This window comes from Triticum urartu, chromosome 6A (assembly GCF_056163025.1).
Source record: "Triticum urartu cultivar PI428250 chromosome 6A, HENAU_Tu73, whole genome shotgun sequence".
Taxonomy (NCBI): Eukaryota; Viridiplantae; Streptophyta; class Magnoliopsida; order Poales; family Poaceae; genus Triticum; species Triticum urartu.
This window is the reverse complement of record NC_141878.1, coordinates 8,724,869-8,743,859: the sequence shown is the minus strand read 5'-3', so window position 1 is coordinate 8,743,859 and position 18,991 is coordinate 8,724,869. Positions and strand designations below refer to the sequence as shown.

The following is an 18,991-nucleotide window of genomic DNA, read 5'->3' as shown; positions in this document are numbered from 1 at the left end:
CATTTGCTAGCTGAATAGCCCCGGTAGAGCGGGCTTGAGCAGTGAGATCTCCAAATAGTGTGTCTTTCTCATGCATGATTACCACAAAACTCCAACTCTGACACATTGGACTGTTTTCTGGAACTTATACTAACCACGGTTTGTCAAGTGTGGTCTTTGATTTTAGCCCATGCAGGAGAAAGTTGAAATGCACCAAATGATTCAACCATTGTTTTTCTTAAGGAAAGATAAATTGTAGATATATACATACGGCAAAGTAAGATCTTTGGACAGTAAGTGTCTTTCTATATATTATTATCGACCCAGAAAACTCTTTGATATGCACATCAAGGGTAGTACCTAGAATAATTCAAATTGTGCACAGTTACGCAAGTACAGGAACTTGATGAACATACAGACTAGCTCAATACTTTTCAAGAACACTACAATTCTTGTGTGCCTATTATAGCAGTGTTTGATTCCAAAATAAATAGTTTTGATGCACTACAAATCGGGATAAGCAACCGAACCCTCAATAGTAACAAAGTGGGTTACGTGATGCCATTCCTTTCGTTGCAGTAGTAACGAGGTTCTCGCTTCGATCGGATTGAAGCCAATGATCACCTGAACCGAAACAACAAGCCTCGATATATTTGTATTTTTATTTAATATTCCATGTCCATCAAGAAGGGTGCATAAGGCCTTTTGCACATGGCAAGGTGACCGAGCTTGGAGGAGACATCGTTATGACCTTTTGCACATAACCCATGCAAACAAACACTAGTCATGCATTGCCCACCAACTTATCCAGCGCTACCAGACGGTGTTGGCTTATGTCCAGGTCAAGGAGTTTTGAACTTAAATAAGAAAGTTATGCACTTGTAATTGAAGTGTTCTTCTGGAAGATGTTAAAATGGTATGCATGAGAAGATCTTACTTGCAAGGTGTTTTTTCTATAATATCTGCAAGGTGATCTTTCTTGAAAAACTTACTGAACACAAGTGTCGGAAATGGTAATCGTAAACTCAAGGGGCACATTTTAATGCAATTCAGAACAAGAAAATTGCGATGGTAGATCTAGAATTAGACTGACTTGAAAATGTATAAATCAATTCTTGAATTAAATACTCGCATCTATAATATGGCACAATGTATACACACCCAAAACAAAAAAGAAGTATCAGGACACTTTTAAAAGCTCATTCCACTGCATTAATTCTATATGAATCTGATAGGGGATGTGAGAAAGCATTATCATAGTTGTGCACCAATGGTAAACTTCCCAAAATTTCTTTTGCAAGCCGAATCCTTCTCCAAGGTCTTTTACTCTTGGTAGGTACCTACATGCTTATTTGCCAACACCTTGTTGTCTGCCTGCCTGATGGTGCATTTTGTGACTCTGAAGCCAGCTGAGATGGTGTATTCTGTAGATAGGAAACTAGCGTCAGCATACCCATTCCTCAAACTGTAAATTAAATGTTGTAAGGTATCAGTTGAACTGAAATGTCCATGGGTTAAATGTGAGAAAAGGGAAACTTTTGATACATGTGTCACACTACCTTCTATTCGTTTAACTAAAGGTTCTAATGTTGGTGGCACATAAGCCTTAGGTGGTTGTGTCAATTAATTCATACTACGTATGTGAACACCCGAAAATTATGGTGTAGGACTGGTAGTATTAGTACATTCTATCTCTGGGTGGTGTTGATATAGTTTTTGTAGCAAACAAATATGCTAAAATTGATAATTTTTAGTTGAAATAATGAACACATCCTAGTAGTAAACTAATTAATTCCATCATTGTAAGATCACTGGACCGACAAAAAAAACAACTAAATTTTGTACTTATATACCTATTTGATTTTTTAACTACGGGAAAAATAATACAACAATCATGTGCCCCTTTATGACCCTAAAGAAATTGATACAATACTCAGACAAAGAAACCCGATAGCATATTTGTTGCTTGTGCAATGCAGATATTACCTGTAGTATAGAAATTTGTGTAGGGATAAAAGGTCTCATCACTTATGAGATCTCCTTTACAAATATTTCTGATCTTCATTGACCCAACCTGGAGCATGAAGTTGCCACCCGTCATAGATAGTGCAATCAAATTTTTCTCCTCATCATACCCCGCTATCAGTACCATTACAATTATGCAATCATGACCAATTCTGCATGGAACGAGATGATCCTCCAATTCAATGGTTTTCTGTAGCAGCACCCATCTGGCAACTCCATCACAATCTGACTTCCTCTACCATAATTGAATGGTTAAAAATGACAAAACAGCAAGTCCAAGTCCACCATCTTCCATCCGTAAGAGCTGAGAAGTCCCGAAGTCACGAAGGTCCACATCACTTGGCATGTCAATCACACCAAGACTCTGCCTTTCCAGATCAAAGGCAAGGATCTCACCTCCATGAAGGTAAAATGCATTTTCGACCAGGATGTTGTGCCTTATGAAAATATTTGTACCCATAGTCACAATCGATAAAATATTTCCCCATACACCAGATGTTGAGTCATAAAGACAAGCAAATGTTTCCCTGTCTCTGACACTGACCATAACCAATTTAAAAAGGCTCAAGAAGCAATCGCCATGCACATGCCCATCTTCGGGGTCAACGCAGAGCACCATAGCATGACAAAATATCTCATGTTTGTACCTGATCGATTGTGGAAAAGTCACATGCCGCAGTTGGCCAGTGAGGGGATTCCACATGACGATTTGGCGCTGCCATGCGTTGATTAGGACAGTGAGGCCGTGGCGACATCCCATGAAGTGCCATTGGTCTTGGGGGAGGTCGTGGCCCTGTGGAAGAGCAAATCGCGTTGCTGGGATGCAATCAGGTCTATTCAGGATGGGAGTGAAGGTGCGGCTGCCTACGTGCACAACCGGAAAGAAGCCGAGCAGAGGAGGTTTCTGGTGGTGCTTGCGAAAGCGATGGGGGAACTTGGGGTCAGAGAGGATGCGGTGCCGGCGTGTGCAGACAAGGGAGGCACGGGGGAGGGAGGATGGCTGGGGAGGGAGACGGAGGAGGATCTCTTGGAGGAGGTCCTCATCTTCGAGCAGATGCATCGTCGATGAGGATTGGCGGCGGTTCATCCAAGCTAACCATCTTTGATCTACGCACGGATTATAAATTCTCCCTTGATTAATAACACAAGATTCAAGATCCATGGTTTCGATTGAGACTCACCCGCTAGTATCCGTGGTGTTGGATCCATCATCAACCCAGATCCATCCATCCGTGAAGTTAGGGTTCATACGACAAGAAGAGGGGGATGGGGGCACATATAAATAAACAGAAGAGAGAATTTCTTATTTGGTTGTGGATAGAAATATGGTTCTCTTTTTGGCCCTCAAATAATTTGTATTCCATATATGGCACTCAGTCTATTTTTTTCTACTATGAAACTTTCGCCAATTTTTGGTACTAACGGTGTCAAGTTAGATTTGAAAAGATGGTTTTGCCCCAAGTGTAGTATCTGGGGAAATATCAGAGGAATACAGAATGGAATGTAAAATATAGTAAGCCAGAGGGGCTGACCGTAAAGCTTGGATAACCCGAGGGGTTAAATGGGAATTATGGGGACATTTTCATGGATATCAGAGAATGAAAGGACTAAAATGAAACAATGATGAAGAGACAATGTTTTCTTAGAATCGATCAATTTGTTTCTATACAAAGACCACCACTGTCATCGGCAGCCAAGAGGGGGCTCGCGCTGCAGTCCTGGAGGTTGTCGCCCAAGCGCTACCGCAGAGAGGGTTGTTTCATATCCCTCCAACAACCAAGTACGAAATGGTTTCAAGCCTTCGATCTGCCCAGATGCAGTTTTGCCAGGTGGATAATTCTTCATTTCTCTCCGGACCGATGGTTGAATGAAACGCCTTCAGACGAATTTCCTGATCAAAGGCACAAGGAAGAGTTTCACGGAACTAGTTAAGATGCATGTTTTCGTAATAAAAGCATATCAAATCAGCAGCTAGCTGAATAGGCCCAGTAGAGCGGTCTTCAACAAAGAAATCTCTAAATGGTGGGTCTTCCTCATGACTAGACTGGTCTGGTTGGTCTCTGCAGTCGAGGAGATCTTTGGGAATGGTCTGGCAGGTAAGTCGGGGTCGTGGCCCTGGATGTTTGGCGCGACGGTCGTGGTCTGCGAGAGGCCGTCTCATGTAACAAGAGCTACAAGGCATCCGTTTCGTGTGACGTTATGGCTTGTGCAGGAGCGGGAGACGTCGGAGTGGCAGCTCCATACCCGTGTGTGTGTGTGTGTATTTGGTGCGACTGTTGCCCAGTGTTGTCTGGTCGACCGAGACTAACTTGCTTGTGCAGATTTTTGGCCCTGTTTTCCAGATAAAATGGGTCACTTTGTTTGGTTTTCTTATTTTGTTTTCATACAAACTGGATCAAATTTCCTTTCGAAATTAGATCAAATTCAGGTGGGGAATGCTCCCACCATGACAGTCTTAGTTGTATGAGCAAGGTCTTTCCATACTATTTACCCAGAAAACTCTTTGCAGTGCAAATGAAGGTTCCGTGGCTGGCTTGTATGCCAGGAGTTGGCGTGTCCTAGTATGTCCTAGTACTAGCGTGTAGGAATTGGAAAGTCTAGGTTGATTCTTGTCAAGATTAGAGTCCGGCTTAGTACTATTCGGGTTAGGACATTGCGCCCGTGCGGTGATTAGAGTCCTATGACGAGTCATAGGTCTGTTAGGTCGGTGTAATAATAGTGTGGTGAGATATTGAGAAAAGAGAAATAGAGGGAAAAAGAAGGCACGGCAAGGGCCTTTGGCTAAAAGTTTTTGAGCACGCATGCATGTTCGTCTACTTTGATATGACCTATCCCTCAAAATACAGAACATGTCATATACCACAGATGAATTATGCCGGCTACATCCCAGGACAACACAATCATAGTCCTGGAAGTACAACACGACTTAATCTCCTTGTTTCACCAAAATTACCTTGAAAGTAAGAGTCAGTACATACATTGTTCAGCTTAATAGATAATCAAATACGCAGATGGCTACTCCTTGGGTATAATAAATCTCCCTTTGGTTTCTTGCAGCGAGGAGGAAGAATCTGGGCCAGCGGCCACGTCGACCGTGACGGCCGCCATGGTCTGCCTTGCAGGAACTCCATCACTGGGGCATGTCGCTAACCACCCGCGCACATCATGTACATCAGGGAGGCGGCGGCGGCGAGAAGTCCCCTTGTCGGTGGAAGGCGAGCATTGTGCTTGGCCTCGACTCGTAACCATAAGCCGGCCGGCTCGTCGTGAAGGCGTCGTGCCTTGACCATCTGAAATCCTGTTGCCACTGCTTCGGTCTGATGATTCACTTGAAACCTGGCAGCCACGCGTAGACCCTCGCGTATCTGAACGAATATTTATATGAACGGCCAGAAAAGAAAGTTCGATCCATTAGGGCATGTACAATGGTTTTATCTTAAGAGTGCCACATAGGATAAATGATGAGGCGGAGGAAGGAGAAATCACAAAAGAAGGCTTGTTTTATCTTATTTAAGAGAAGACAAGAAATGATCTCTTAGCACAATCTGTCTCACCATATTTTTAGCAACAACTAATTATTGAAGATAAGACTAAGAGATGACCTATTGTAGACAATTTTTTTTTGTCATCTCTAATTTAAATGCAAAACTTAAGATAACACTATCTTATCAACCATTGTACATGCCCTTATGCTCCCGTCAAAAAAAGAAGAAAGAAAGAAGTCCATCCAGTTGTGTTTGGGCTGACCCAGTTCACCGGGCCAGCGAGATCAGATTGGGCCGGTCAAGGGCACCTGGGCCAGCCAGATCAGAGATCGATCGATTCGAGAGAGCAACTAGTTAACAAGCGCTCCTTCGGAAGCCTCGCAACGATCAGCGTCACTTAGCACGCTCCCAGCCATTCGCCATGTGTCGCGCTCTGGGTGCTCCCTCCGGATTTTTTTTATTTTTCCGCATGCGTTTTCGGCTTTTTAAACGTTTTTTTTATGTTTTGGTTTTCCACCAGTCTTCCTTAGCTTTTCAATAAAAAAAATTGTGCGGAAAAACGCGCTTTCTTTTTCTTTTCCTTTCGCGAGAGTCACGGTCTTGCTTCTGCAAGAGGCATGGTTTTGCTTTCGCGAGAGTCACAGTCGTGCCTCTCGAAAACGAAAAAAACGCATTTTTTCTTTTTTTTTCTTTTGCGAGAGTCACGGTTTTGCTTCCGTGAGTGGCACGGTTGTGATTTCGTGAGAGGCACGGGCGTGCCTCTTTCGGAAAGGGAAAAAACCCGTGCTCCCGGTTCGGTTTTTTCGTCCGGTTTTTTTCATGAAAAAAAGTTCGTCAAAACCTATCAACATGGGATCTAATTTTGAAGATCTCGACGCGAGGAATCCAACGGTGAAAGCGATTCGAGATTTGGACGCACGGTTTGAGAGATAAAACGTTTTGAATAAACGGATCTACGAAAAAAAAAACTCTCAGGTTGCGACAAGTGGCGCGCTGCATGCGTGCCACTTGTCACAAACAGGGGAATTGGAATGATCTTTGCAACGAGTACTCCTCAATTAGTGATTTCGTCGATTCGATTGCTAGACAAATCGATTGGGCAGCGATTCCGTTCGGTCGGAAGAAAAAGATAGATAAACCATCTTCTTTTAAATGCCAGCCATCAATATTTGTGGTTAACATAAAATCAACGGATATAAATGAATGACGTATGGAGAACTATGAAAGCCTCCTCCCTTTAATATTAGGTAATAGAAATCAGCAACCATGGAACCCAAAGCATACAACATAGCACCACGCCTCACACACCTAAGGCACGATACAATGGTGCTAAGGAACATCTACACCACCCCAATCCACTCGAAGCAATCTAAATGTAGGCAATAAAAGCACTGCTTGAGGTTGGCGAAGTCTTTCACCATGACTGAATCAGCACGCAGAAACAAGCCGCACCCATGGAACCATGGACTTCAAGGCGTCATCTTCATGAAGGGAACGCCACCAAAACACCACCGTACCACCTCCCAATCCAAAGGATGATGGTTTTCACCCTTAGCAACACGAAGGACAGAGCATAGCCACAATGGCGCATTTATGAAGGAGACGATGCTCGCTGCCGCCGCTACTATCGGCCTGGGCAAAAGCCAGAGAGGATGTACCCCGACAGGCACACTCTCTGCCTCTGAACCATGGTATGACCAGTCGTCAGAAGACAACTGCACCATCGCCATCGCATGCCGAAACACCAACCACCATGCTAGCCGCACGACCATGGCAGCCAGCCCACACCCAAGCAGTGAGCTCCACCCATGAGCACACGGACCTCCACCACCAGGGCCGCCGCGATGGCACACGTACGCCACCGACTGGTGCAGGGCAGTACGCCCCTTCTTCCACCCCAAAACGAGCCACTTGGCAAGAAGGTGCCCAGCCGGCGAGATCCAGGTAAGGGAGGTCGCTGGCAGCCGCCCCACCATTCCACCGGGGACCAGGGCCACTGTCACAACTGATCTGACCTCACCAGATGTCGCCCAGGAGGCTCTGGAACACCACTGCCATCACCGGCCGGCCCTTGATGTGCCATGCATTGAGCTACCGTCAGTTCCTATCAGGGTCCGCTACCAGCAATAGAACAATTCAAATTGTTCATGGTTAGGTAAGCACAGAAACCTGATGAACATACAAACTAGCTCAATATTTTTTAACAACACTCCAATTATTGTATGTCTATTATAGTAGTGTGTGGTTTCCAATTAAATAGTGTAGATGCACTTCGCATTGGAATAAGGAGCTGAACTCTTGAAAGTACCGAACTGGGTTACCAATTGCCATTCCTTGCCGCAGCAATGAGGTTCTCTCTTCAAACAGATTGATGCCAATGATCACCTGAGCAGAAACATGAACAAGAAGTCACATAATTTGCGCTTTTCACTGTCCATGCGAGCTTGTTACATCCATGGTCATCAATGTACGTAGTGAGATTGTGTCCTCAAATTAGCAACCCTTTTGAAAGAGCAGCTGCACATTCGTAACCAAAACAGGATTTGCAAATGAAAGCAAATAACATAACTGGCAGCAACTTGCAGATGAGCTGCAACTCTGCAGCACTAGAAGCAGGTCTTTTCAAACATAAGGTTCCAGGACTCTAACAAACAGTACAGATATAGATCATAGCAGCATCTGGTCCACATAACCCGGTACCAAACTTGCCACTGACTCAGAACACAACTAATAAATACTCATACTATTGTACTTGCACACCAGAAATGTAGCGCCACTCATCTTCTCCGGTCCAAGACCTTCCTCATCTTCTTGTGTCGCCTCTGATACAAAAAAAAAATAGAACAAATATCAAGATAGGGACATAATTATGCATGATTAGATCTAGACAACTAGCTATACAATGAAAATCAAATGTTGCACGATGCTTGAATGTCAAAAAGATAAAATCCTTCCAGCATTACAGATATTAAATGCATTGATACGCAGACAGATCTACATACCGTTCACCAACTAAAACATACAAAAGTTTACAAATAAGAGGGTAGAACGAACATCACCCAAGTACCCTACATGTCTTTAGCTTGTTAGCTAGATTGCATTATACACTTATCATATATAAGAGGAAAACCTTCATAGTATATATATAAATACATCATAAAACATGCATAATCACAAGCATGATGGTGTAAACTGCAATATTCATAACTGAATCCATTAGAGAGACAACATGCTTCAGCATACACGTATGGAAAATTGATACCATGGTACAATAACATTCGAAGAACTCATAAAGATTAACAAGCTCAGGCAAATTATTAACATGGACAAGTCCTCTATTATCTTCAGCAAACACACAATGGAGCCGGATAAGCTTGCAATAAAGAGAAGCCAACCCTTGCAGAAAATGATTGTGTTTTGGTACAAATGTCTACACTCATCTAACATGGCTATGTTGGCAAATCAAGGATGGATGCTGCTTTCTGAACTAGACTCGCTGTCATGGATAGATCCTGCCTGACAAGGTCTCAGAGTTGATAAACCCCAACAGTGAAACACGGGATGTTGAGCTTATTAACGACTTGTTCTGACCTCAAGACACAACTAATATTTTACCACTGCCATCGTATGAGAGTTTTGAAGATCACTGACCCTGATATTCTGATCCGAAGGGTTGTTTCTCCGCAAAGTCAGTTTGAGAGGTGCAAGGAAGGCGACAAATCGATAATAATCAATTACCAAGTAATGAAGGCTATGCTATGGGCTTAAGGAACTTTAGATGTTTAGAGAAGATGTATTCATCTAGAATTATTCCGGAGGAATTTGTTCCATTATGCCGAATGGGCCGAAACAGAACATTCTAGAGCTGACCAAGTTCAATGACAAAACAGTCCCTAGTACTATAACTATTTAAGTATTAGTTAACATTACCAGAGGCTTCCATCATAGATAAATACACGCTAGTATGGAAAATGGTTATTAGTAGGATCAGTCAAGAGAAATACTACTAAATGTGCCAATCGAGTAACTTTTCCTTGAGAAAAATATTAATTAAATAAATATAGCATGCTTTAATTTTTGAAGTGCCAAACAAAAGACTAGTTGAAAAATCAAGGACGTAATGGTATCAACTCTTTACACACATAGCGATAGCCAAGCAACAATACATACAGTTATATGAATTTTTTATTATATCATTAAATACTTTGCTAACAAATAATGATATAGAAAAAAATAAATTGACAATATCATCACCATGCAGATAAAGAAACAAGCAAGTCAATTTATTTTTAAGTATCTAATTAACCCTTGGTCACACCAACTATATCACTTCAAACAGTTATCAGAAGTAATATGAATAACTCTTGGCAAAATTATTGACCGTACTTTGTTATGTATGCAATGCAGAGAACTTGTATTACCTTCAGTATAGAAATTTCTATATGGATAACACATTCTCCAATCCCAGCATCTTTTCGTACCAATATGTCTGAACTGCATCGAGTCAAGCTGGAGCATGAAGTGATGACCAGATTCGCAACATAGGAAGATCACATTTGTGTCCTCGTCATACCCCGTCATCGCAGCCCATCTTCCTTTACTCCGGAACAGGGGATGTGAAATTTGGTCATCCAACTGAACGGTTTTCTGTAGCACCCACGAAACAATGTCATCGTTGTTGGACTTTCTTGCCCATAGTTGAATGCTCAGTTTTATGGAAACAGCCAGGCCAAGGCCACCATCCTCTGTTCGTAAGGGCTGAAAATACCAGCAGTTGACATAACGGTAGACGTCTGTCGGCTTCTTAATCACAAGAAACGTCTGCCTTTCAAAATCAAGTTGAAGGATGTCGGTGCTTATTAGAAGCAACCAGCAAAGTGTATTTCCGACTAGGACGGCGGGCCTGTGCATGTAAACCGTGTATCGAGCCGCAGTCGAGATAACTTTTTCCCATACGTCAGACTTGGATTCGTAGATACATGCTAATGCCTTTGCTTGGTTATAATATTTCCCAACCAATACTAGTGTAAATTCGCTTAAGTGGCAATTACCGTGCACGGGGAGACCATCAGAGGCGGAGCAGTGCACCGCGGTGGTCTCGACCTCGCAATCAATGCCATAGTTGAGCCCCAGCGGAAAAGCCACGTGGCGCTAGATGTTGGTGATGGGGTTCCACGCGAGTATCTCGCGGAGTGCGTGATCAAGAAAAAGGGCTACACCGTGGCGGCAGTCGACGAGGTTGACGTGGTGAAGACGAGGGATGTAGCTCATAATGGGGGTGAATCCTGACATCGGAGTGAAGCTAGCCCCTTTATATATTCTGTCGAAGTAGCCCAACAGAGGAGGCTTCCGGTGGTGCTTGCGGAAGCGTTGGAGGAATCAGCGGTCGGCGAGGATGCCACGCCAGCGCTTGCAGACGAGGGAGGCGCTGCGAAGGGACGACGACTTAGGAGGCAGATGGAGGAGGATCTCCTCGAGGAGATTCTCGTCGTCCAGCGGGAGCGCCGACGCTGGCGAGGAACGGCGGCTCATCGTTATCGATCCAGGCCCGATGTGGCTCCTGGCGTGGGACCACACTTACCACCACCCCGGTGGCTTCACTGTCACACACTCGGCGGCGGCGTGCTTGTGCTGACGGCGTGAGGCCGCCGGAGATAGCCAAGGCGGGCAGGCGGTGGGAGGTGTGATTGCGGTCGGACGGGCGGCCGCCGGCGCGTTGGCTCTCGGGCTCGGCACGGGAGGTCTCGGCAGTGTCGGCAATACATACATACACCCGCGGATATGGGCCACCGAGAACATCAGGCCCAGTTCAGGCGCGCAGATGCACGAGCTGGGAGGATCCCGTCTACGGTTTTCCTTTTTTTCCTTTTTTTTTCTATTTTGTTCCTGTACTGTTTACCTTTCTGTTTTTACCTTTCTTTTTTCCTATTTTGATCTGATCCTGTACTGTTTACTTTTTTCCTGTGATGAATTTATTCGTGGTTCTTGACCAAAGACCGGCTGATGTTAGCATACCAACTTCAGCAATGAGGAAACTTCATTTTGGACAAAAACTTTTCACAACATGAAGGAATGTTTACCATGCACACCAATTATATTTCTAGCAATTGGATTTCATAGCTATTTTGAGATTTGGCACATCAAGACATTATTATAGTTTCTATTCAACTATGGTGGTTCTTAGTTGCCTTCTGCATCAATCCATCACTTACTGTGGTCGCCATCTCTGCTCATCATCACAATCCCCATCCCCTCGTGACGCTTAAAAAACAATGGCAGCCATCTTCCTCTTTAGTGTTAGCTGAACTGATGAGCCACCACCAATTGCTTCTCAGAATCATTTTAAAAGAACACCCGCCCTAGAATATGTGGAAAAAGAATGATCTGCACAGGAATGCTATTGACAGAAAATAACATAACAAGAACCGACTGCCCAACCCTTGCGTCGGCCCCAGGCAACATGGGAAACCCTACTAAGCCGCCACAACTCCTAGATTCGACCCTTGATTGCGTCGCCACCATTGGAGGGGACCCCGGCGAAGGTCGTGCATGCCCAAGGAACATAACTATCGGGCGCTTCCGCCTTCCCATGGCATTGCTGCGCGGGGACAATGGCTTCTGAGCTCAGGGCATGCTCTAAGCACTAGCGCCTTCCCGTGCACTCCCGTCTATGGTAGCGCCTCCCTCCTGGCTACGCGCGTGAGGTCGAGCGGCGGGCTTAGCCATAGGTGCTACGACGGAGGGCTCTGGCAAGCGCTACGTGTCTTGCGGCATGTTCGCATATACGCCGACCATGGCCATTGCTATGGTCCATCGGTGGCTACTTCATGCGCTGGTGCTACGCCAGGCCTACAAGTGTTCTGGTACGTTCTGCCAAGGACCTCACGGTCTTCGCCGGGCGTGTTGTCGTGCACACGGTGGATCTTGCCCTCGCTACCCGTCCCGGTTGGCCTGGACCGGTATTCTCTAGTGTTGATGGCTCACTAACATTCTCTCCCATAGTGGCTCTAGCTCCGATGCTTGGGAAGCTGCACCTTATCGACTTTTGGCTCACTAGCATTTTGGTGGCACCGGCCTCATCCGTCTGAATCTACGTCTCTCAAGACCCTAGCTCACTGATGTTGCCAGCCGCCGCCGCATCCCGTGTGTTATATAATACCCCGGAATTTAAGACACGATTATGGAATACGTCGTGTAGGTTGACCAAGTTTGACTTTTTCAGACAATTACATGTTCGGAGAATCTGAGACCGTGATTCATGTCACCTCATCGCGAAGATCAAAATTCCCTATACATTTGCGCACAATGGAGCACATATGAATTTTGGAGACAATGAATAATTATGAGAATAAACAAGGAAGAAAAAAACTAGTTCAGAACTTCAGATAAGGATAGAGGAGAAAAGAAGAAATAAATATCTCTAATCCTAACACTGTCATGCACGAACCCAAGCAACGAACGCCTCATCCGGAGTCTAGCTCTCGCTGTCTAGGGTTCGAGCCCTTTGCCACTGCTGTCGTAGTCTTTTCAAACATAAGGTACCAGGAGTCTAACAAATAGTTTGGATGTACATCTTATGTTAACATCCTAAACCGGTACCAAACTTGCTACTGGCTCAAAACTCAACTAATAAATACTCATACTATTTTACTGGATTCCCTAAGACAGTTCCTCCTACCGCATACCCAGCTGCCACATCAGAATTGTACCGCGGCTCATTTTTCTTCGATCCAAGACCTTCCTCATCTTATTGTGGGGCTTCTGTTCCAGGAAAAGCAGAGCAAAGATCAAGATAGAGACATAATTTAGCATGACAAGATCTGGACAACTAGCTGTACAATGAAAATCAAATGTTGCACGACACTCGAATGTCAGAAAGATAAAATCTTTCTAACAGTACAGATACTAAATGCATTGATACCCCAAACAGATCTATTAACAATTTACCCACTAAGACATACAAAATTGGACACATAATAAGAGGGTAACACAAATGTCACCCAGGTACCCTACATTTTTTTTAGCTATTTAGATAGATTGCAGTATACACTTTCCATGTATAACTACATCAGAAAACATGAATAATAACAAAGATGGCAGTGTAAACTATAATAATCATAACTGAAATATATTAGAGAGACAATATGCTTCATCATACAGACATGGAAAATTGATTCTATTGTACAACAACATTTGAAAAGTTCTTAGGGATTACCATGCTCGGGCAAACAATTAACATGGACAAGTCCTCTATCATCTTCAGCAAAAACACAAGGGAGCCAAACAGGCTTGCACTAATGAGCACGCTTGGAAACAATACGCAAGCTAAGTCTGATTATTACCTTGGCCCGATGCATGTGGGTAAGTTGAAAAATTAAAGTAATATGATAACCCTCTAGACAAAGCATAAATAATGATATAGAAAAAAAAATAATTCTCAATATCATCACCCTCCTGAGAAAGAAACAAGCAACTCCATCTATTTTTAAAATATCTAGTTAACCCTTGAGGACACCAACAAATATCCCTTCAAACAGTTATCAGAAGTATTATGAATGACTCTTAGCAAAATAATTGACAAGACTGTTATGTATGCAATGCAGAGAACTCGTATTACCTTCAGTATAGAAACTTCTATATGGATAACACATTTGACAATCCCAGTACGTTTTTGTACCAATATGTCTGAACTGCATTGAGTCAAGCTGGAACATGAAGTGATGACGAGATTCAAAACATAGGAAGATCACATTTGTGTTCTCGTCATACCCCATCATCACAACCGATCTTGTTAAGCTCGGAAATAAGGGATGTGAAATTTGATCGTCCAGTTGAATAGTTTTCTCTAGCACCCACGAGACAACGTCACCGCAGTCGGATTTCCTCGCCCATAGTTGCATGCTAAGGTTTTTTGAGCAAACAGCCAGGCCAAGTCCACCGTCCTCTCTTCGCAAGGGCTGAAAATACCAACAGTTGACATCAGCATAGGCGTCTGCTGGCTTCTCAATCACACCAAACGTTTGATTTCCAAAATCAAACTGAAGGAGGTCTGCATTGTAAAGTAACCAGCAAAGTGTATTTCCAACTAGGACGCTGGGCCTGTTCATGTAGACTGCATATCGAGCCGCTATCGTGATAACTTTTCCCCATGTGTCAGACTTGGATTCATAGAGACATGTGAATGCCTTTGCTAGGTTAGGATAGTCCCCAACCAATACTAGTGTAAATGCGCTCAAATGGCAATCACCCTGCACCGGGAGATCGTCAGAGACAGAGCAGAGCACTGCGGCAGTCTCGACCACGCAATCAGAGCGATTGATGAGCCAAGGTGGAAAAGCCACGTGGCGCTGGACGCCCGCGATAGGGTTCCACATGAGGATCTCGCGGAGTTCATGATCAAGAAAAAGGGCAACACCGTGGCGGCTGTCGACGAGGTTGAGGTGGCGAAGACGAGGGATAGAGCTGATATCGGGGGTGAACCCTGACATCGCAGTGAAGCCGGCCCCTTCATATTGTCTGTCGAAGTAGCCCAAGAGAGGAGGCTTCCGGTGGTGCTTGCGGAAGCGTTGGACGAAACGGCGGTCGGCGAGGATGCCACGCCAGCGCCTGCAGACGAGGGATGCGCGCCGGAGGGACGACGGCTTAGGAGGCAGGCGGAGCAGGATCTCCTCCAGGAGGTCGCCGTCATCCAGCGGCGCTGGCGAGGAACGGCGGCTCATCGATCCAGGCCCGATCGATGTGGCGCCTGGCGTGGGATCGCACTTATTACCACCGCCCCTGTGGCTCCACCGTCACACAGTCGACGGCGGCGTGCTGACGGCTGGAACCCCGCGTCGCCGCCGGTGGGATGTGGGACGGGCGGCGGCTGGCGTCCGTGGGTTCTCGAGTCGGTCTCAGCAGTTTCCCTTCCGGAAGATACACACATCCGGCCCAGTTCAGGCCCAGATGAAGCGAGCTGGGTGGATCCTGTCTACTGGTATTTTTTCTCTGCGATAAATTTATTCACCGTTGGTCTGCAAAGACCAGCCGATGTTAGCCTACCAACTTCAGCAACGAGTAAACCATGATAAAATAACAAGAAAATTTTCACAACTTACTACACCAAACGCTTTTCAGCCGATTTACCCATGATGAAGTAACAACTAGCCAATTATATTTCTCGTAATTGAACTGCATAGCTCTTTCGAGATTTGGGGATGCGAGACAATATAGTTTCTCGTCCACTATGGTCGTTCTTGGTTGCATTCTGCGTCAATCAATCGTCTAGGTCACCACACGCACACCGTACCCCTATGAGTAATTCTGAGAGACCGAGCCAGTATATCATCTTAAGATTGATGAAGTCACTAAAGGCGCCTCGCGTAGTCGACAGGAACGTCTCCTCCCACCGAATGCGCATCGCCGAATATCCTAAAATAAATCAGGAAGAAATACGAGCACCAAAAGAAACAAGGCATCCGTGTCGTGGGATGTTATGGTTCATGCCGGCGCGTACCTGTGTGTGTGTGTGTGTGTGTGTGTGTGTTTGGTGTGACTGTTGCCTAGTATCGTATGGTCGACCGCGGCTAAGTTCCTTGTTAAGCTTGGGAACGGGGTATGATATTGGAAAGTGCCACCTATGATTTTGACACGTCAGCTCGTAGAACCAATCTTAAAACTCTTTCACCCAAGTACCAGAGCACCATGCTGAAAGACTGAGTATTGACAGACACGTGTGTCTTACCAGCCAGCGGTGTTTATGTTGAAAATATGCCCTAGAGTCAATGATATGTATTATTATATTTCTGTGTTCATTTAAAAGTTTATATTTCATGTTATAGTTGTTATTATGCACGTGTGAATGATAAACAGTAAAATTAGATTCATAGTCTTGACTCTAAGACTGGATCAAATGTTGTTGGTGATCACATTTTCCGGATCTTAAGATATCTTAAGTGTCATGACAATCCTAAAATAACATTAAGCACATGACCTTAGAAGAACTATCATATTGAATCGACCCAAAATCATTTCTTATATTTTGAGATAATATCGTCAGAATTTAATTGTTATATTATGAAGTGTTAATGTGTGTTTTAGTTCCTTAGACAATAAGAGTATCACAGTCACTTCTTACGGTACGATGAGCTTTGGGGTTGCTCAAACGTCATGTGTAAGACGGTGATCATAACGGTAACTTAGAGTTCATGGAAAAGTTCGACAAGAGACTACATAGCTCAAGAGTGGAATTTGCATCCCTCATCGTCAGGCCAAACACAAGTGACTATGTCATGGGGATGCCGACACATTTCAACAAGAAAGAAAAGAAAACTGGTAACGAGAAGACCGGTATGGTGAGCATGTGTATCACTCAAGAGGATACCGATACATCTCACCTCGGGTTTTTTTGAAGTAACATGAAGAAAAGCAAATATCACATGATAACCAAAAGTTCCATATATACTAGGGGAAGGGGGGGCCGAATTGGAGGGTGATTCCCCCCTCCTTGGCCGACCAAAGGGGGTGGGATTCCTTCCTGTTGTAGCGCTCCTCTTCCTGCCTTCCAACCTATATATACTAGAGGATTTGGCACTTTTGAACTCACAAATTTTAGAGTCTCTTGTATTTCTCTATTTATAGTTGGTCCTAGTTGATCAATTAGAGCTTGACAAAGATCCTCTAATGGTCATAATCAGAGGCCGAGTGTAGTTCGAATCATATGCAAACACTCATGGAAGTATGTGCGAGGTGGCTTGGTGTATCGGCTACACCTGATCCTCTATGTGCTATCGTCGAGCGATGCATGGTGATGCCCTCTTCCGCATTATTCATGCATATGCTCCATCATTGGACAACTCTCGTTTGACGCTCTGTATTGCCCTTCCGGCGACAATGCTCATATGGTCGGTCATCCATGCCTATGGGTCTGCTCCTATTGCTTCTACATTGTCAGCTTGGGCACCTTGATATGGGTTCTAGTGGAAACCACTTTTCGGCCGCCGCTGCGGCACACATCGAGTGTTGGTGAAAGGGTTATAGCCCGTTGCGATGACGGGGACAGATTGTGTGTTGCTCGTATCTTTGGCCCTTTGGATGCAGTCTGCCGCATGATGCTTGCACGGTGGTGCCCTCATCCCAAGATCTTAGTTTGTTAGTTGGTGTTGGCACAATGCTATTGTAGGCAACAGTGCAATGTGATTGTGCACATTGTTGTTGTTGCATTTTAGTTGTTGTGTTTAACTCCTTGTATCTGTTTTTTTCGCTTTGCTTTTATTTTCTCTGTATTGTGTTCCCCTTGTAGTTCTGGGTGGTTGATAGCTTTGTTAATTATAAGTGGCTAGGTTCGAACTCCTCTAGTGATTCGGACAGTGCCTTTTGTCTTTTAAAAATAATAATAAAACAAATAGACAATTGAAGACGCTAAACGCCCAATTGGGCGGGCAACTTTGTTGGCGTACATAAAAGCAAGATGATGTTAGTATGAATTAGTATCTTAGATGATCTCATTTATTGCCATGCAGGATATAATAGTACAATAATTATTATGATATGGTATTATAATATGATACTCAACCTTCCATTTTTTATTTATTTCTATGTCACCTCATCAAAATTGTTTAGGTGGCATGCATGATAATAGCTATGATACTCGCCTTACGAACAGTGTTAATTATCCAGCTATACAAACCCATCTGCTGCACTAATAAATACAAATATACAAACACGTCCACCTACCAAACATGGGCGTGACGGCGCGGGGTCGGGCGGGCGTGGTGGCAGCGGCGGCGCGTTGGTGCGACATCGTGGCAGGCACTAATGATGGCGGGGAGTGCCCGGGCAGCGATAACTAGATCTAGCCGCCGGGCAGCACGGGCTGGAGGTCATCATCCTGCTGGCTGGTGGCAGCGGCGGCTCCTGCTCAAGGTGCGGTCTTCGTGGCTGTGGTGGACTGGAGCGAAGGTGCGAGCTGGTCCGGGCTTCGGCGACGCGGTGGCCGTGTTCTTGCTGGTGGCACAGGGTGGCAGCGTGGCGGCCTTCTTTTTCCTGGGTTGGAGCCGGTGGTCTGCGGGGCTGGTTGGCTCATGACGGTGGCTCCCCTGACCTAGGGTTTGCGCTCGGGCAGGCCGGATTTGGGCCTGGGTAGATCGGGGTGTTCTCTGAGTAGGTGTGGTTCGTGCCCGGCCCGGGATGTGCTCATGACTGTTGTCCTCGCGAGTGCGGTGGGCTGTGGAGGTGGTCATGGCACCGCCTACTCGTCATGCCGTGCAGTATCGGTGATCTCGGATTTGGTGTTGTGCAAGCTCTGCTTCACGGCGGCTGTCGACGGTCCTAGGGTCATGTCCCCAGGTCCACGGGGACTGGTTAGGGATGCAGGCGTCGGCACCTCCTACAGTGGAGGTGTGGAAGGACGTTCTTCTACCATAACCGTCAGGGTTGGTGTATCGTGTGGCAGCTGGGTGGTGGAGTCTTGGGACAGCGATGCCGGAGTGGCCGCCCCAGGAGGCGGTCCCCATGATTGGCTC

General features: G+C 45.1%; 2 protein-coding genes and 1 pseudogene across 2 annotated transcripts; all 3 read right to left on the bottom strand.

The window, feature by feature from the left end:
- Positions 1–1,062: 1,062 nt before the first annotated feature.
- On the bottom strand, positions 1,063–3,270 carry LOC147963105 (uncharacterized). Its single transcript, XM_087528193.1, has 3 exons — positions 3,186–3,270; positions 1,966–3,111; positions 1,063–1,403 (listed from the first exon to the last, which is right to left on the bottom strand). The coding sequence occupies exons 1-2, from the start codon at positions 3,232–3,234 to the stop codon at positions 2,240–2,242; spliced, it is 921 nt and encodes a 306-aa protein (XP_087384319.1). The 5' UTR covers positions 3,235–3,270; the 3' UTR covers positions 1,063–1,403; positions 1,966–2,239.
- Positions 3,271–9,469: 6,199 nt separating this feature from the next.
- On the bottom strand, positions 9,470–11,162 carry LOC147963104 (uncharacterized). The gene has a single exon (XM_087528754.1). It carries the CDS (start codon positions 10,398–10,400, stop codon positions 9,816–9,818), a length of 585 nt encoding a protein of 194 aa, XP_087384880.1. The 5' UTR covers positions 10,401–11,162; the 3' UTR covers positions 9,470–9,815.
- A 1,969-nt stretch (positions 11,163–13,131) lies between these two features.
- On the bottom strand, positions 13,132–15,345 carry LOC147963103 (uncharacterized; annotated as a pseudogene).
- Between the last annotated feature and the right edge of the window lie 3,646 nt (positions 15,346–18,991).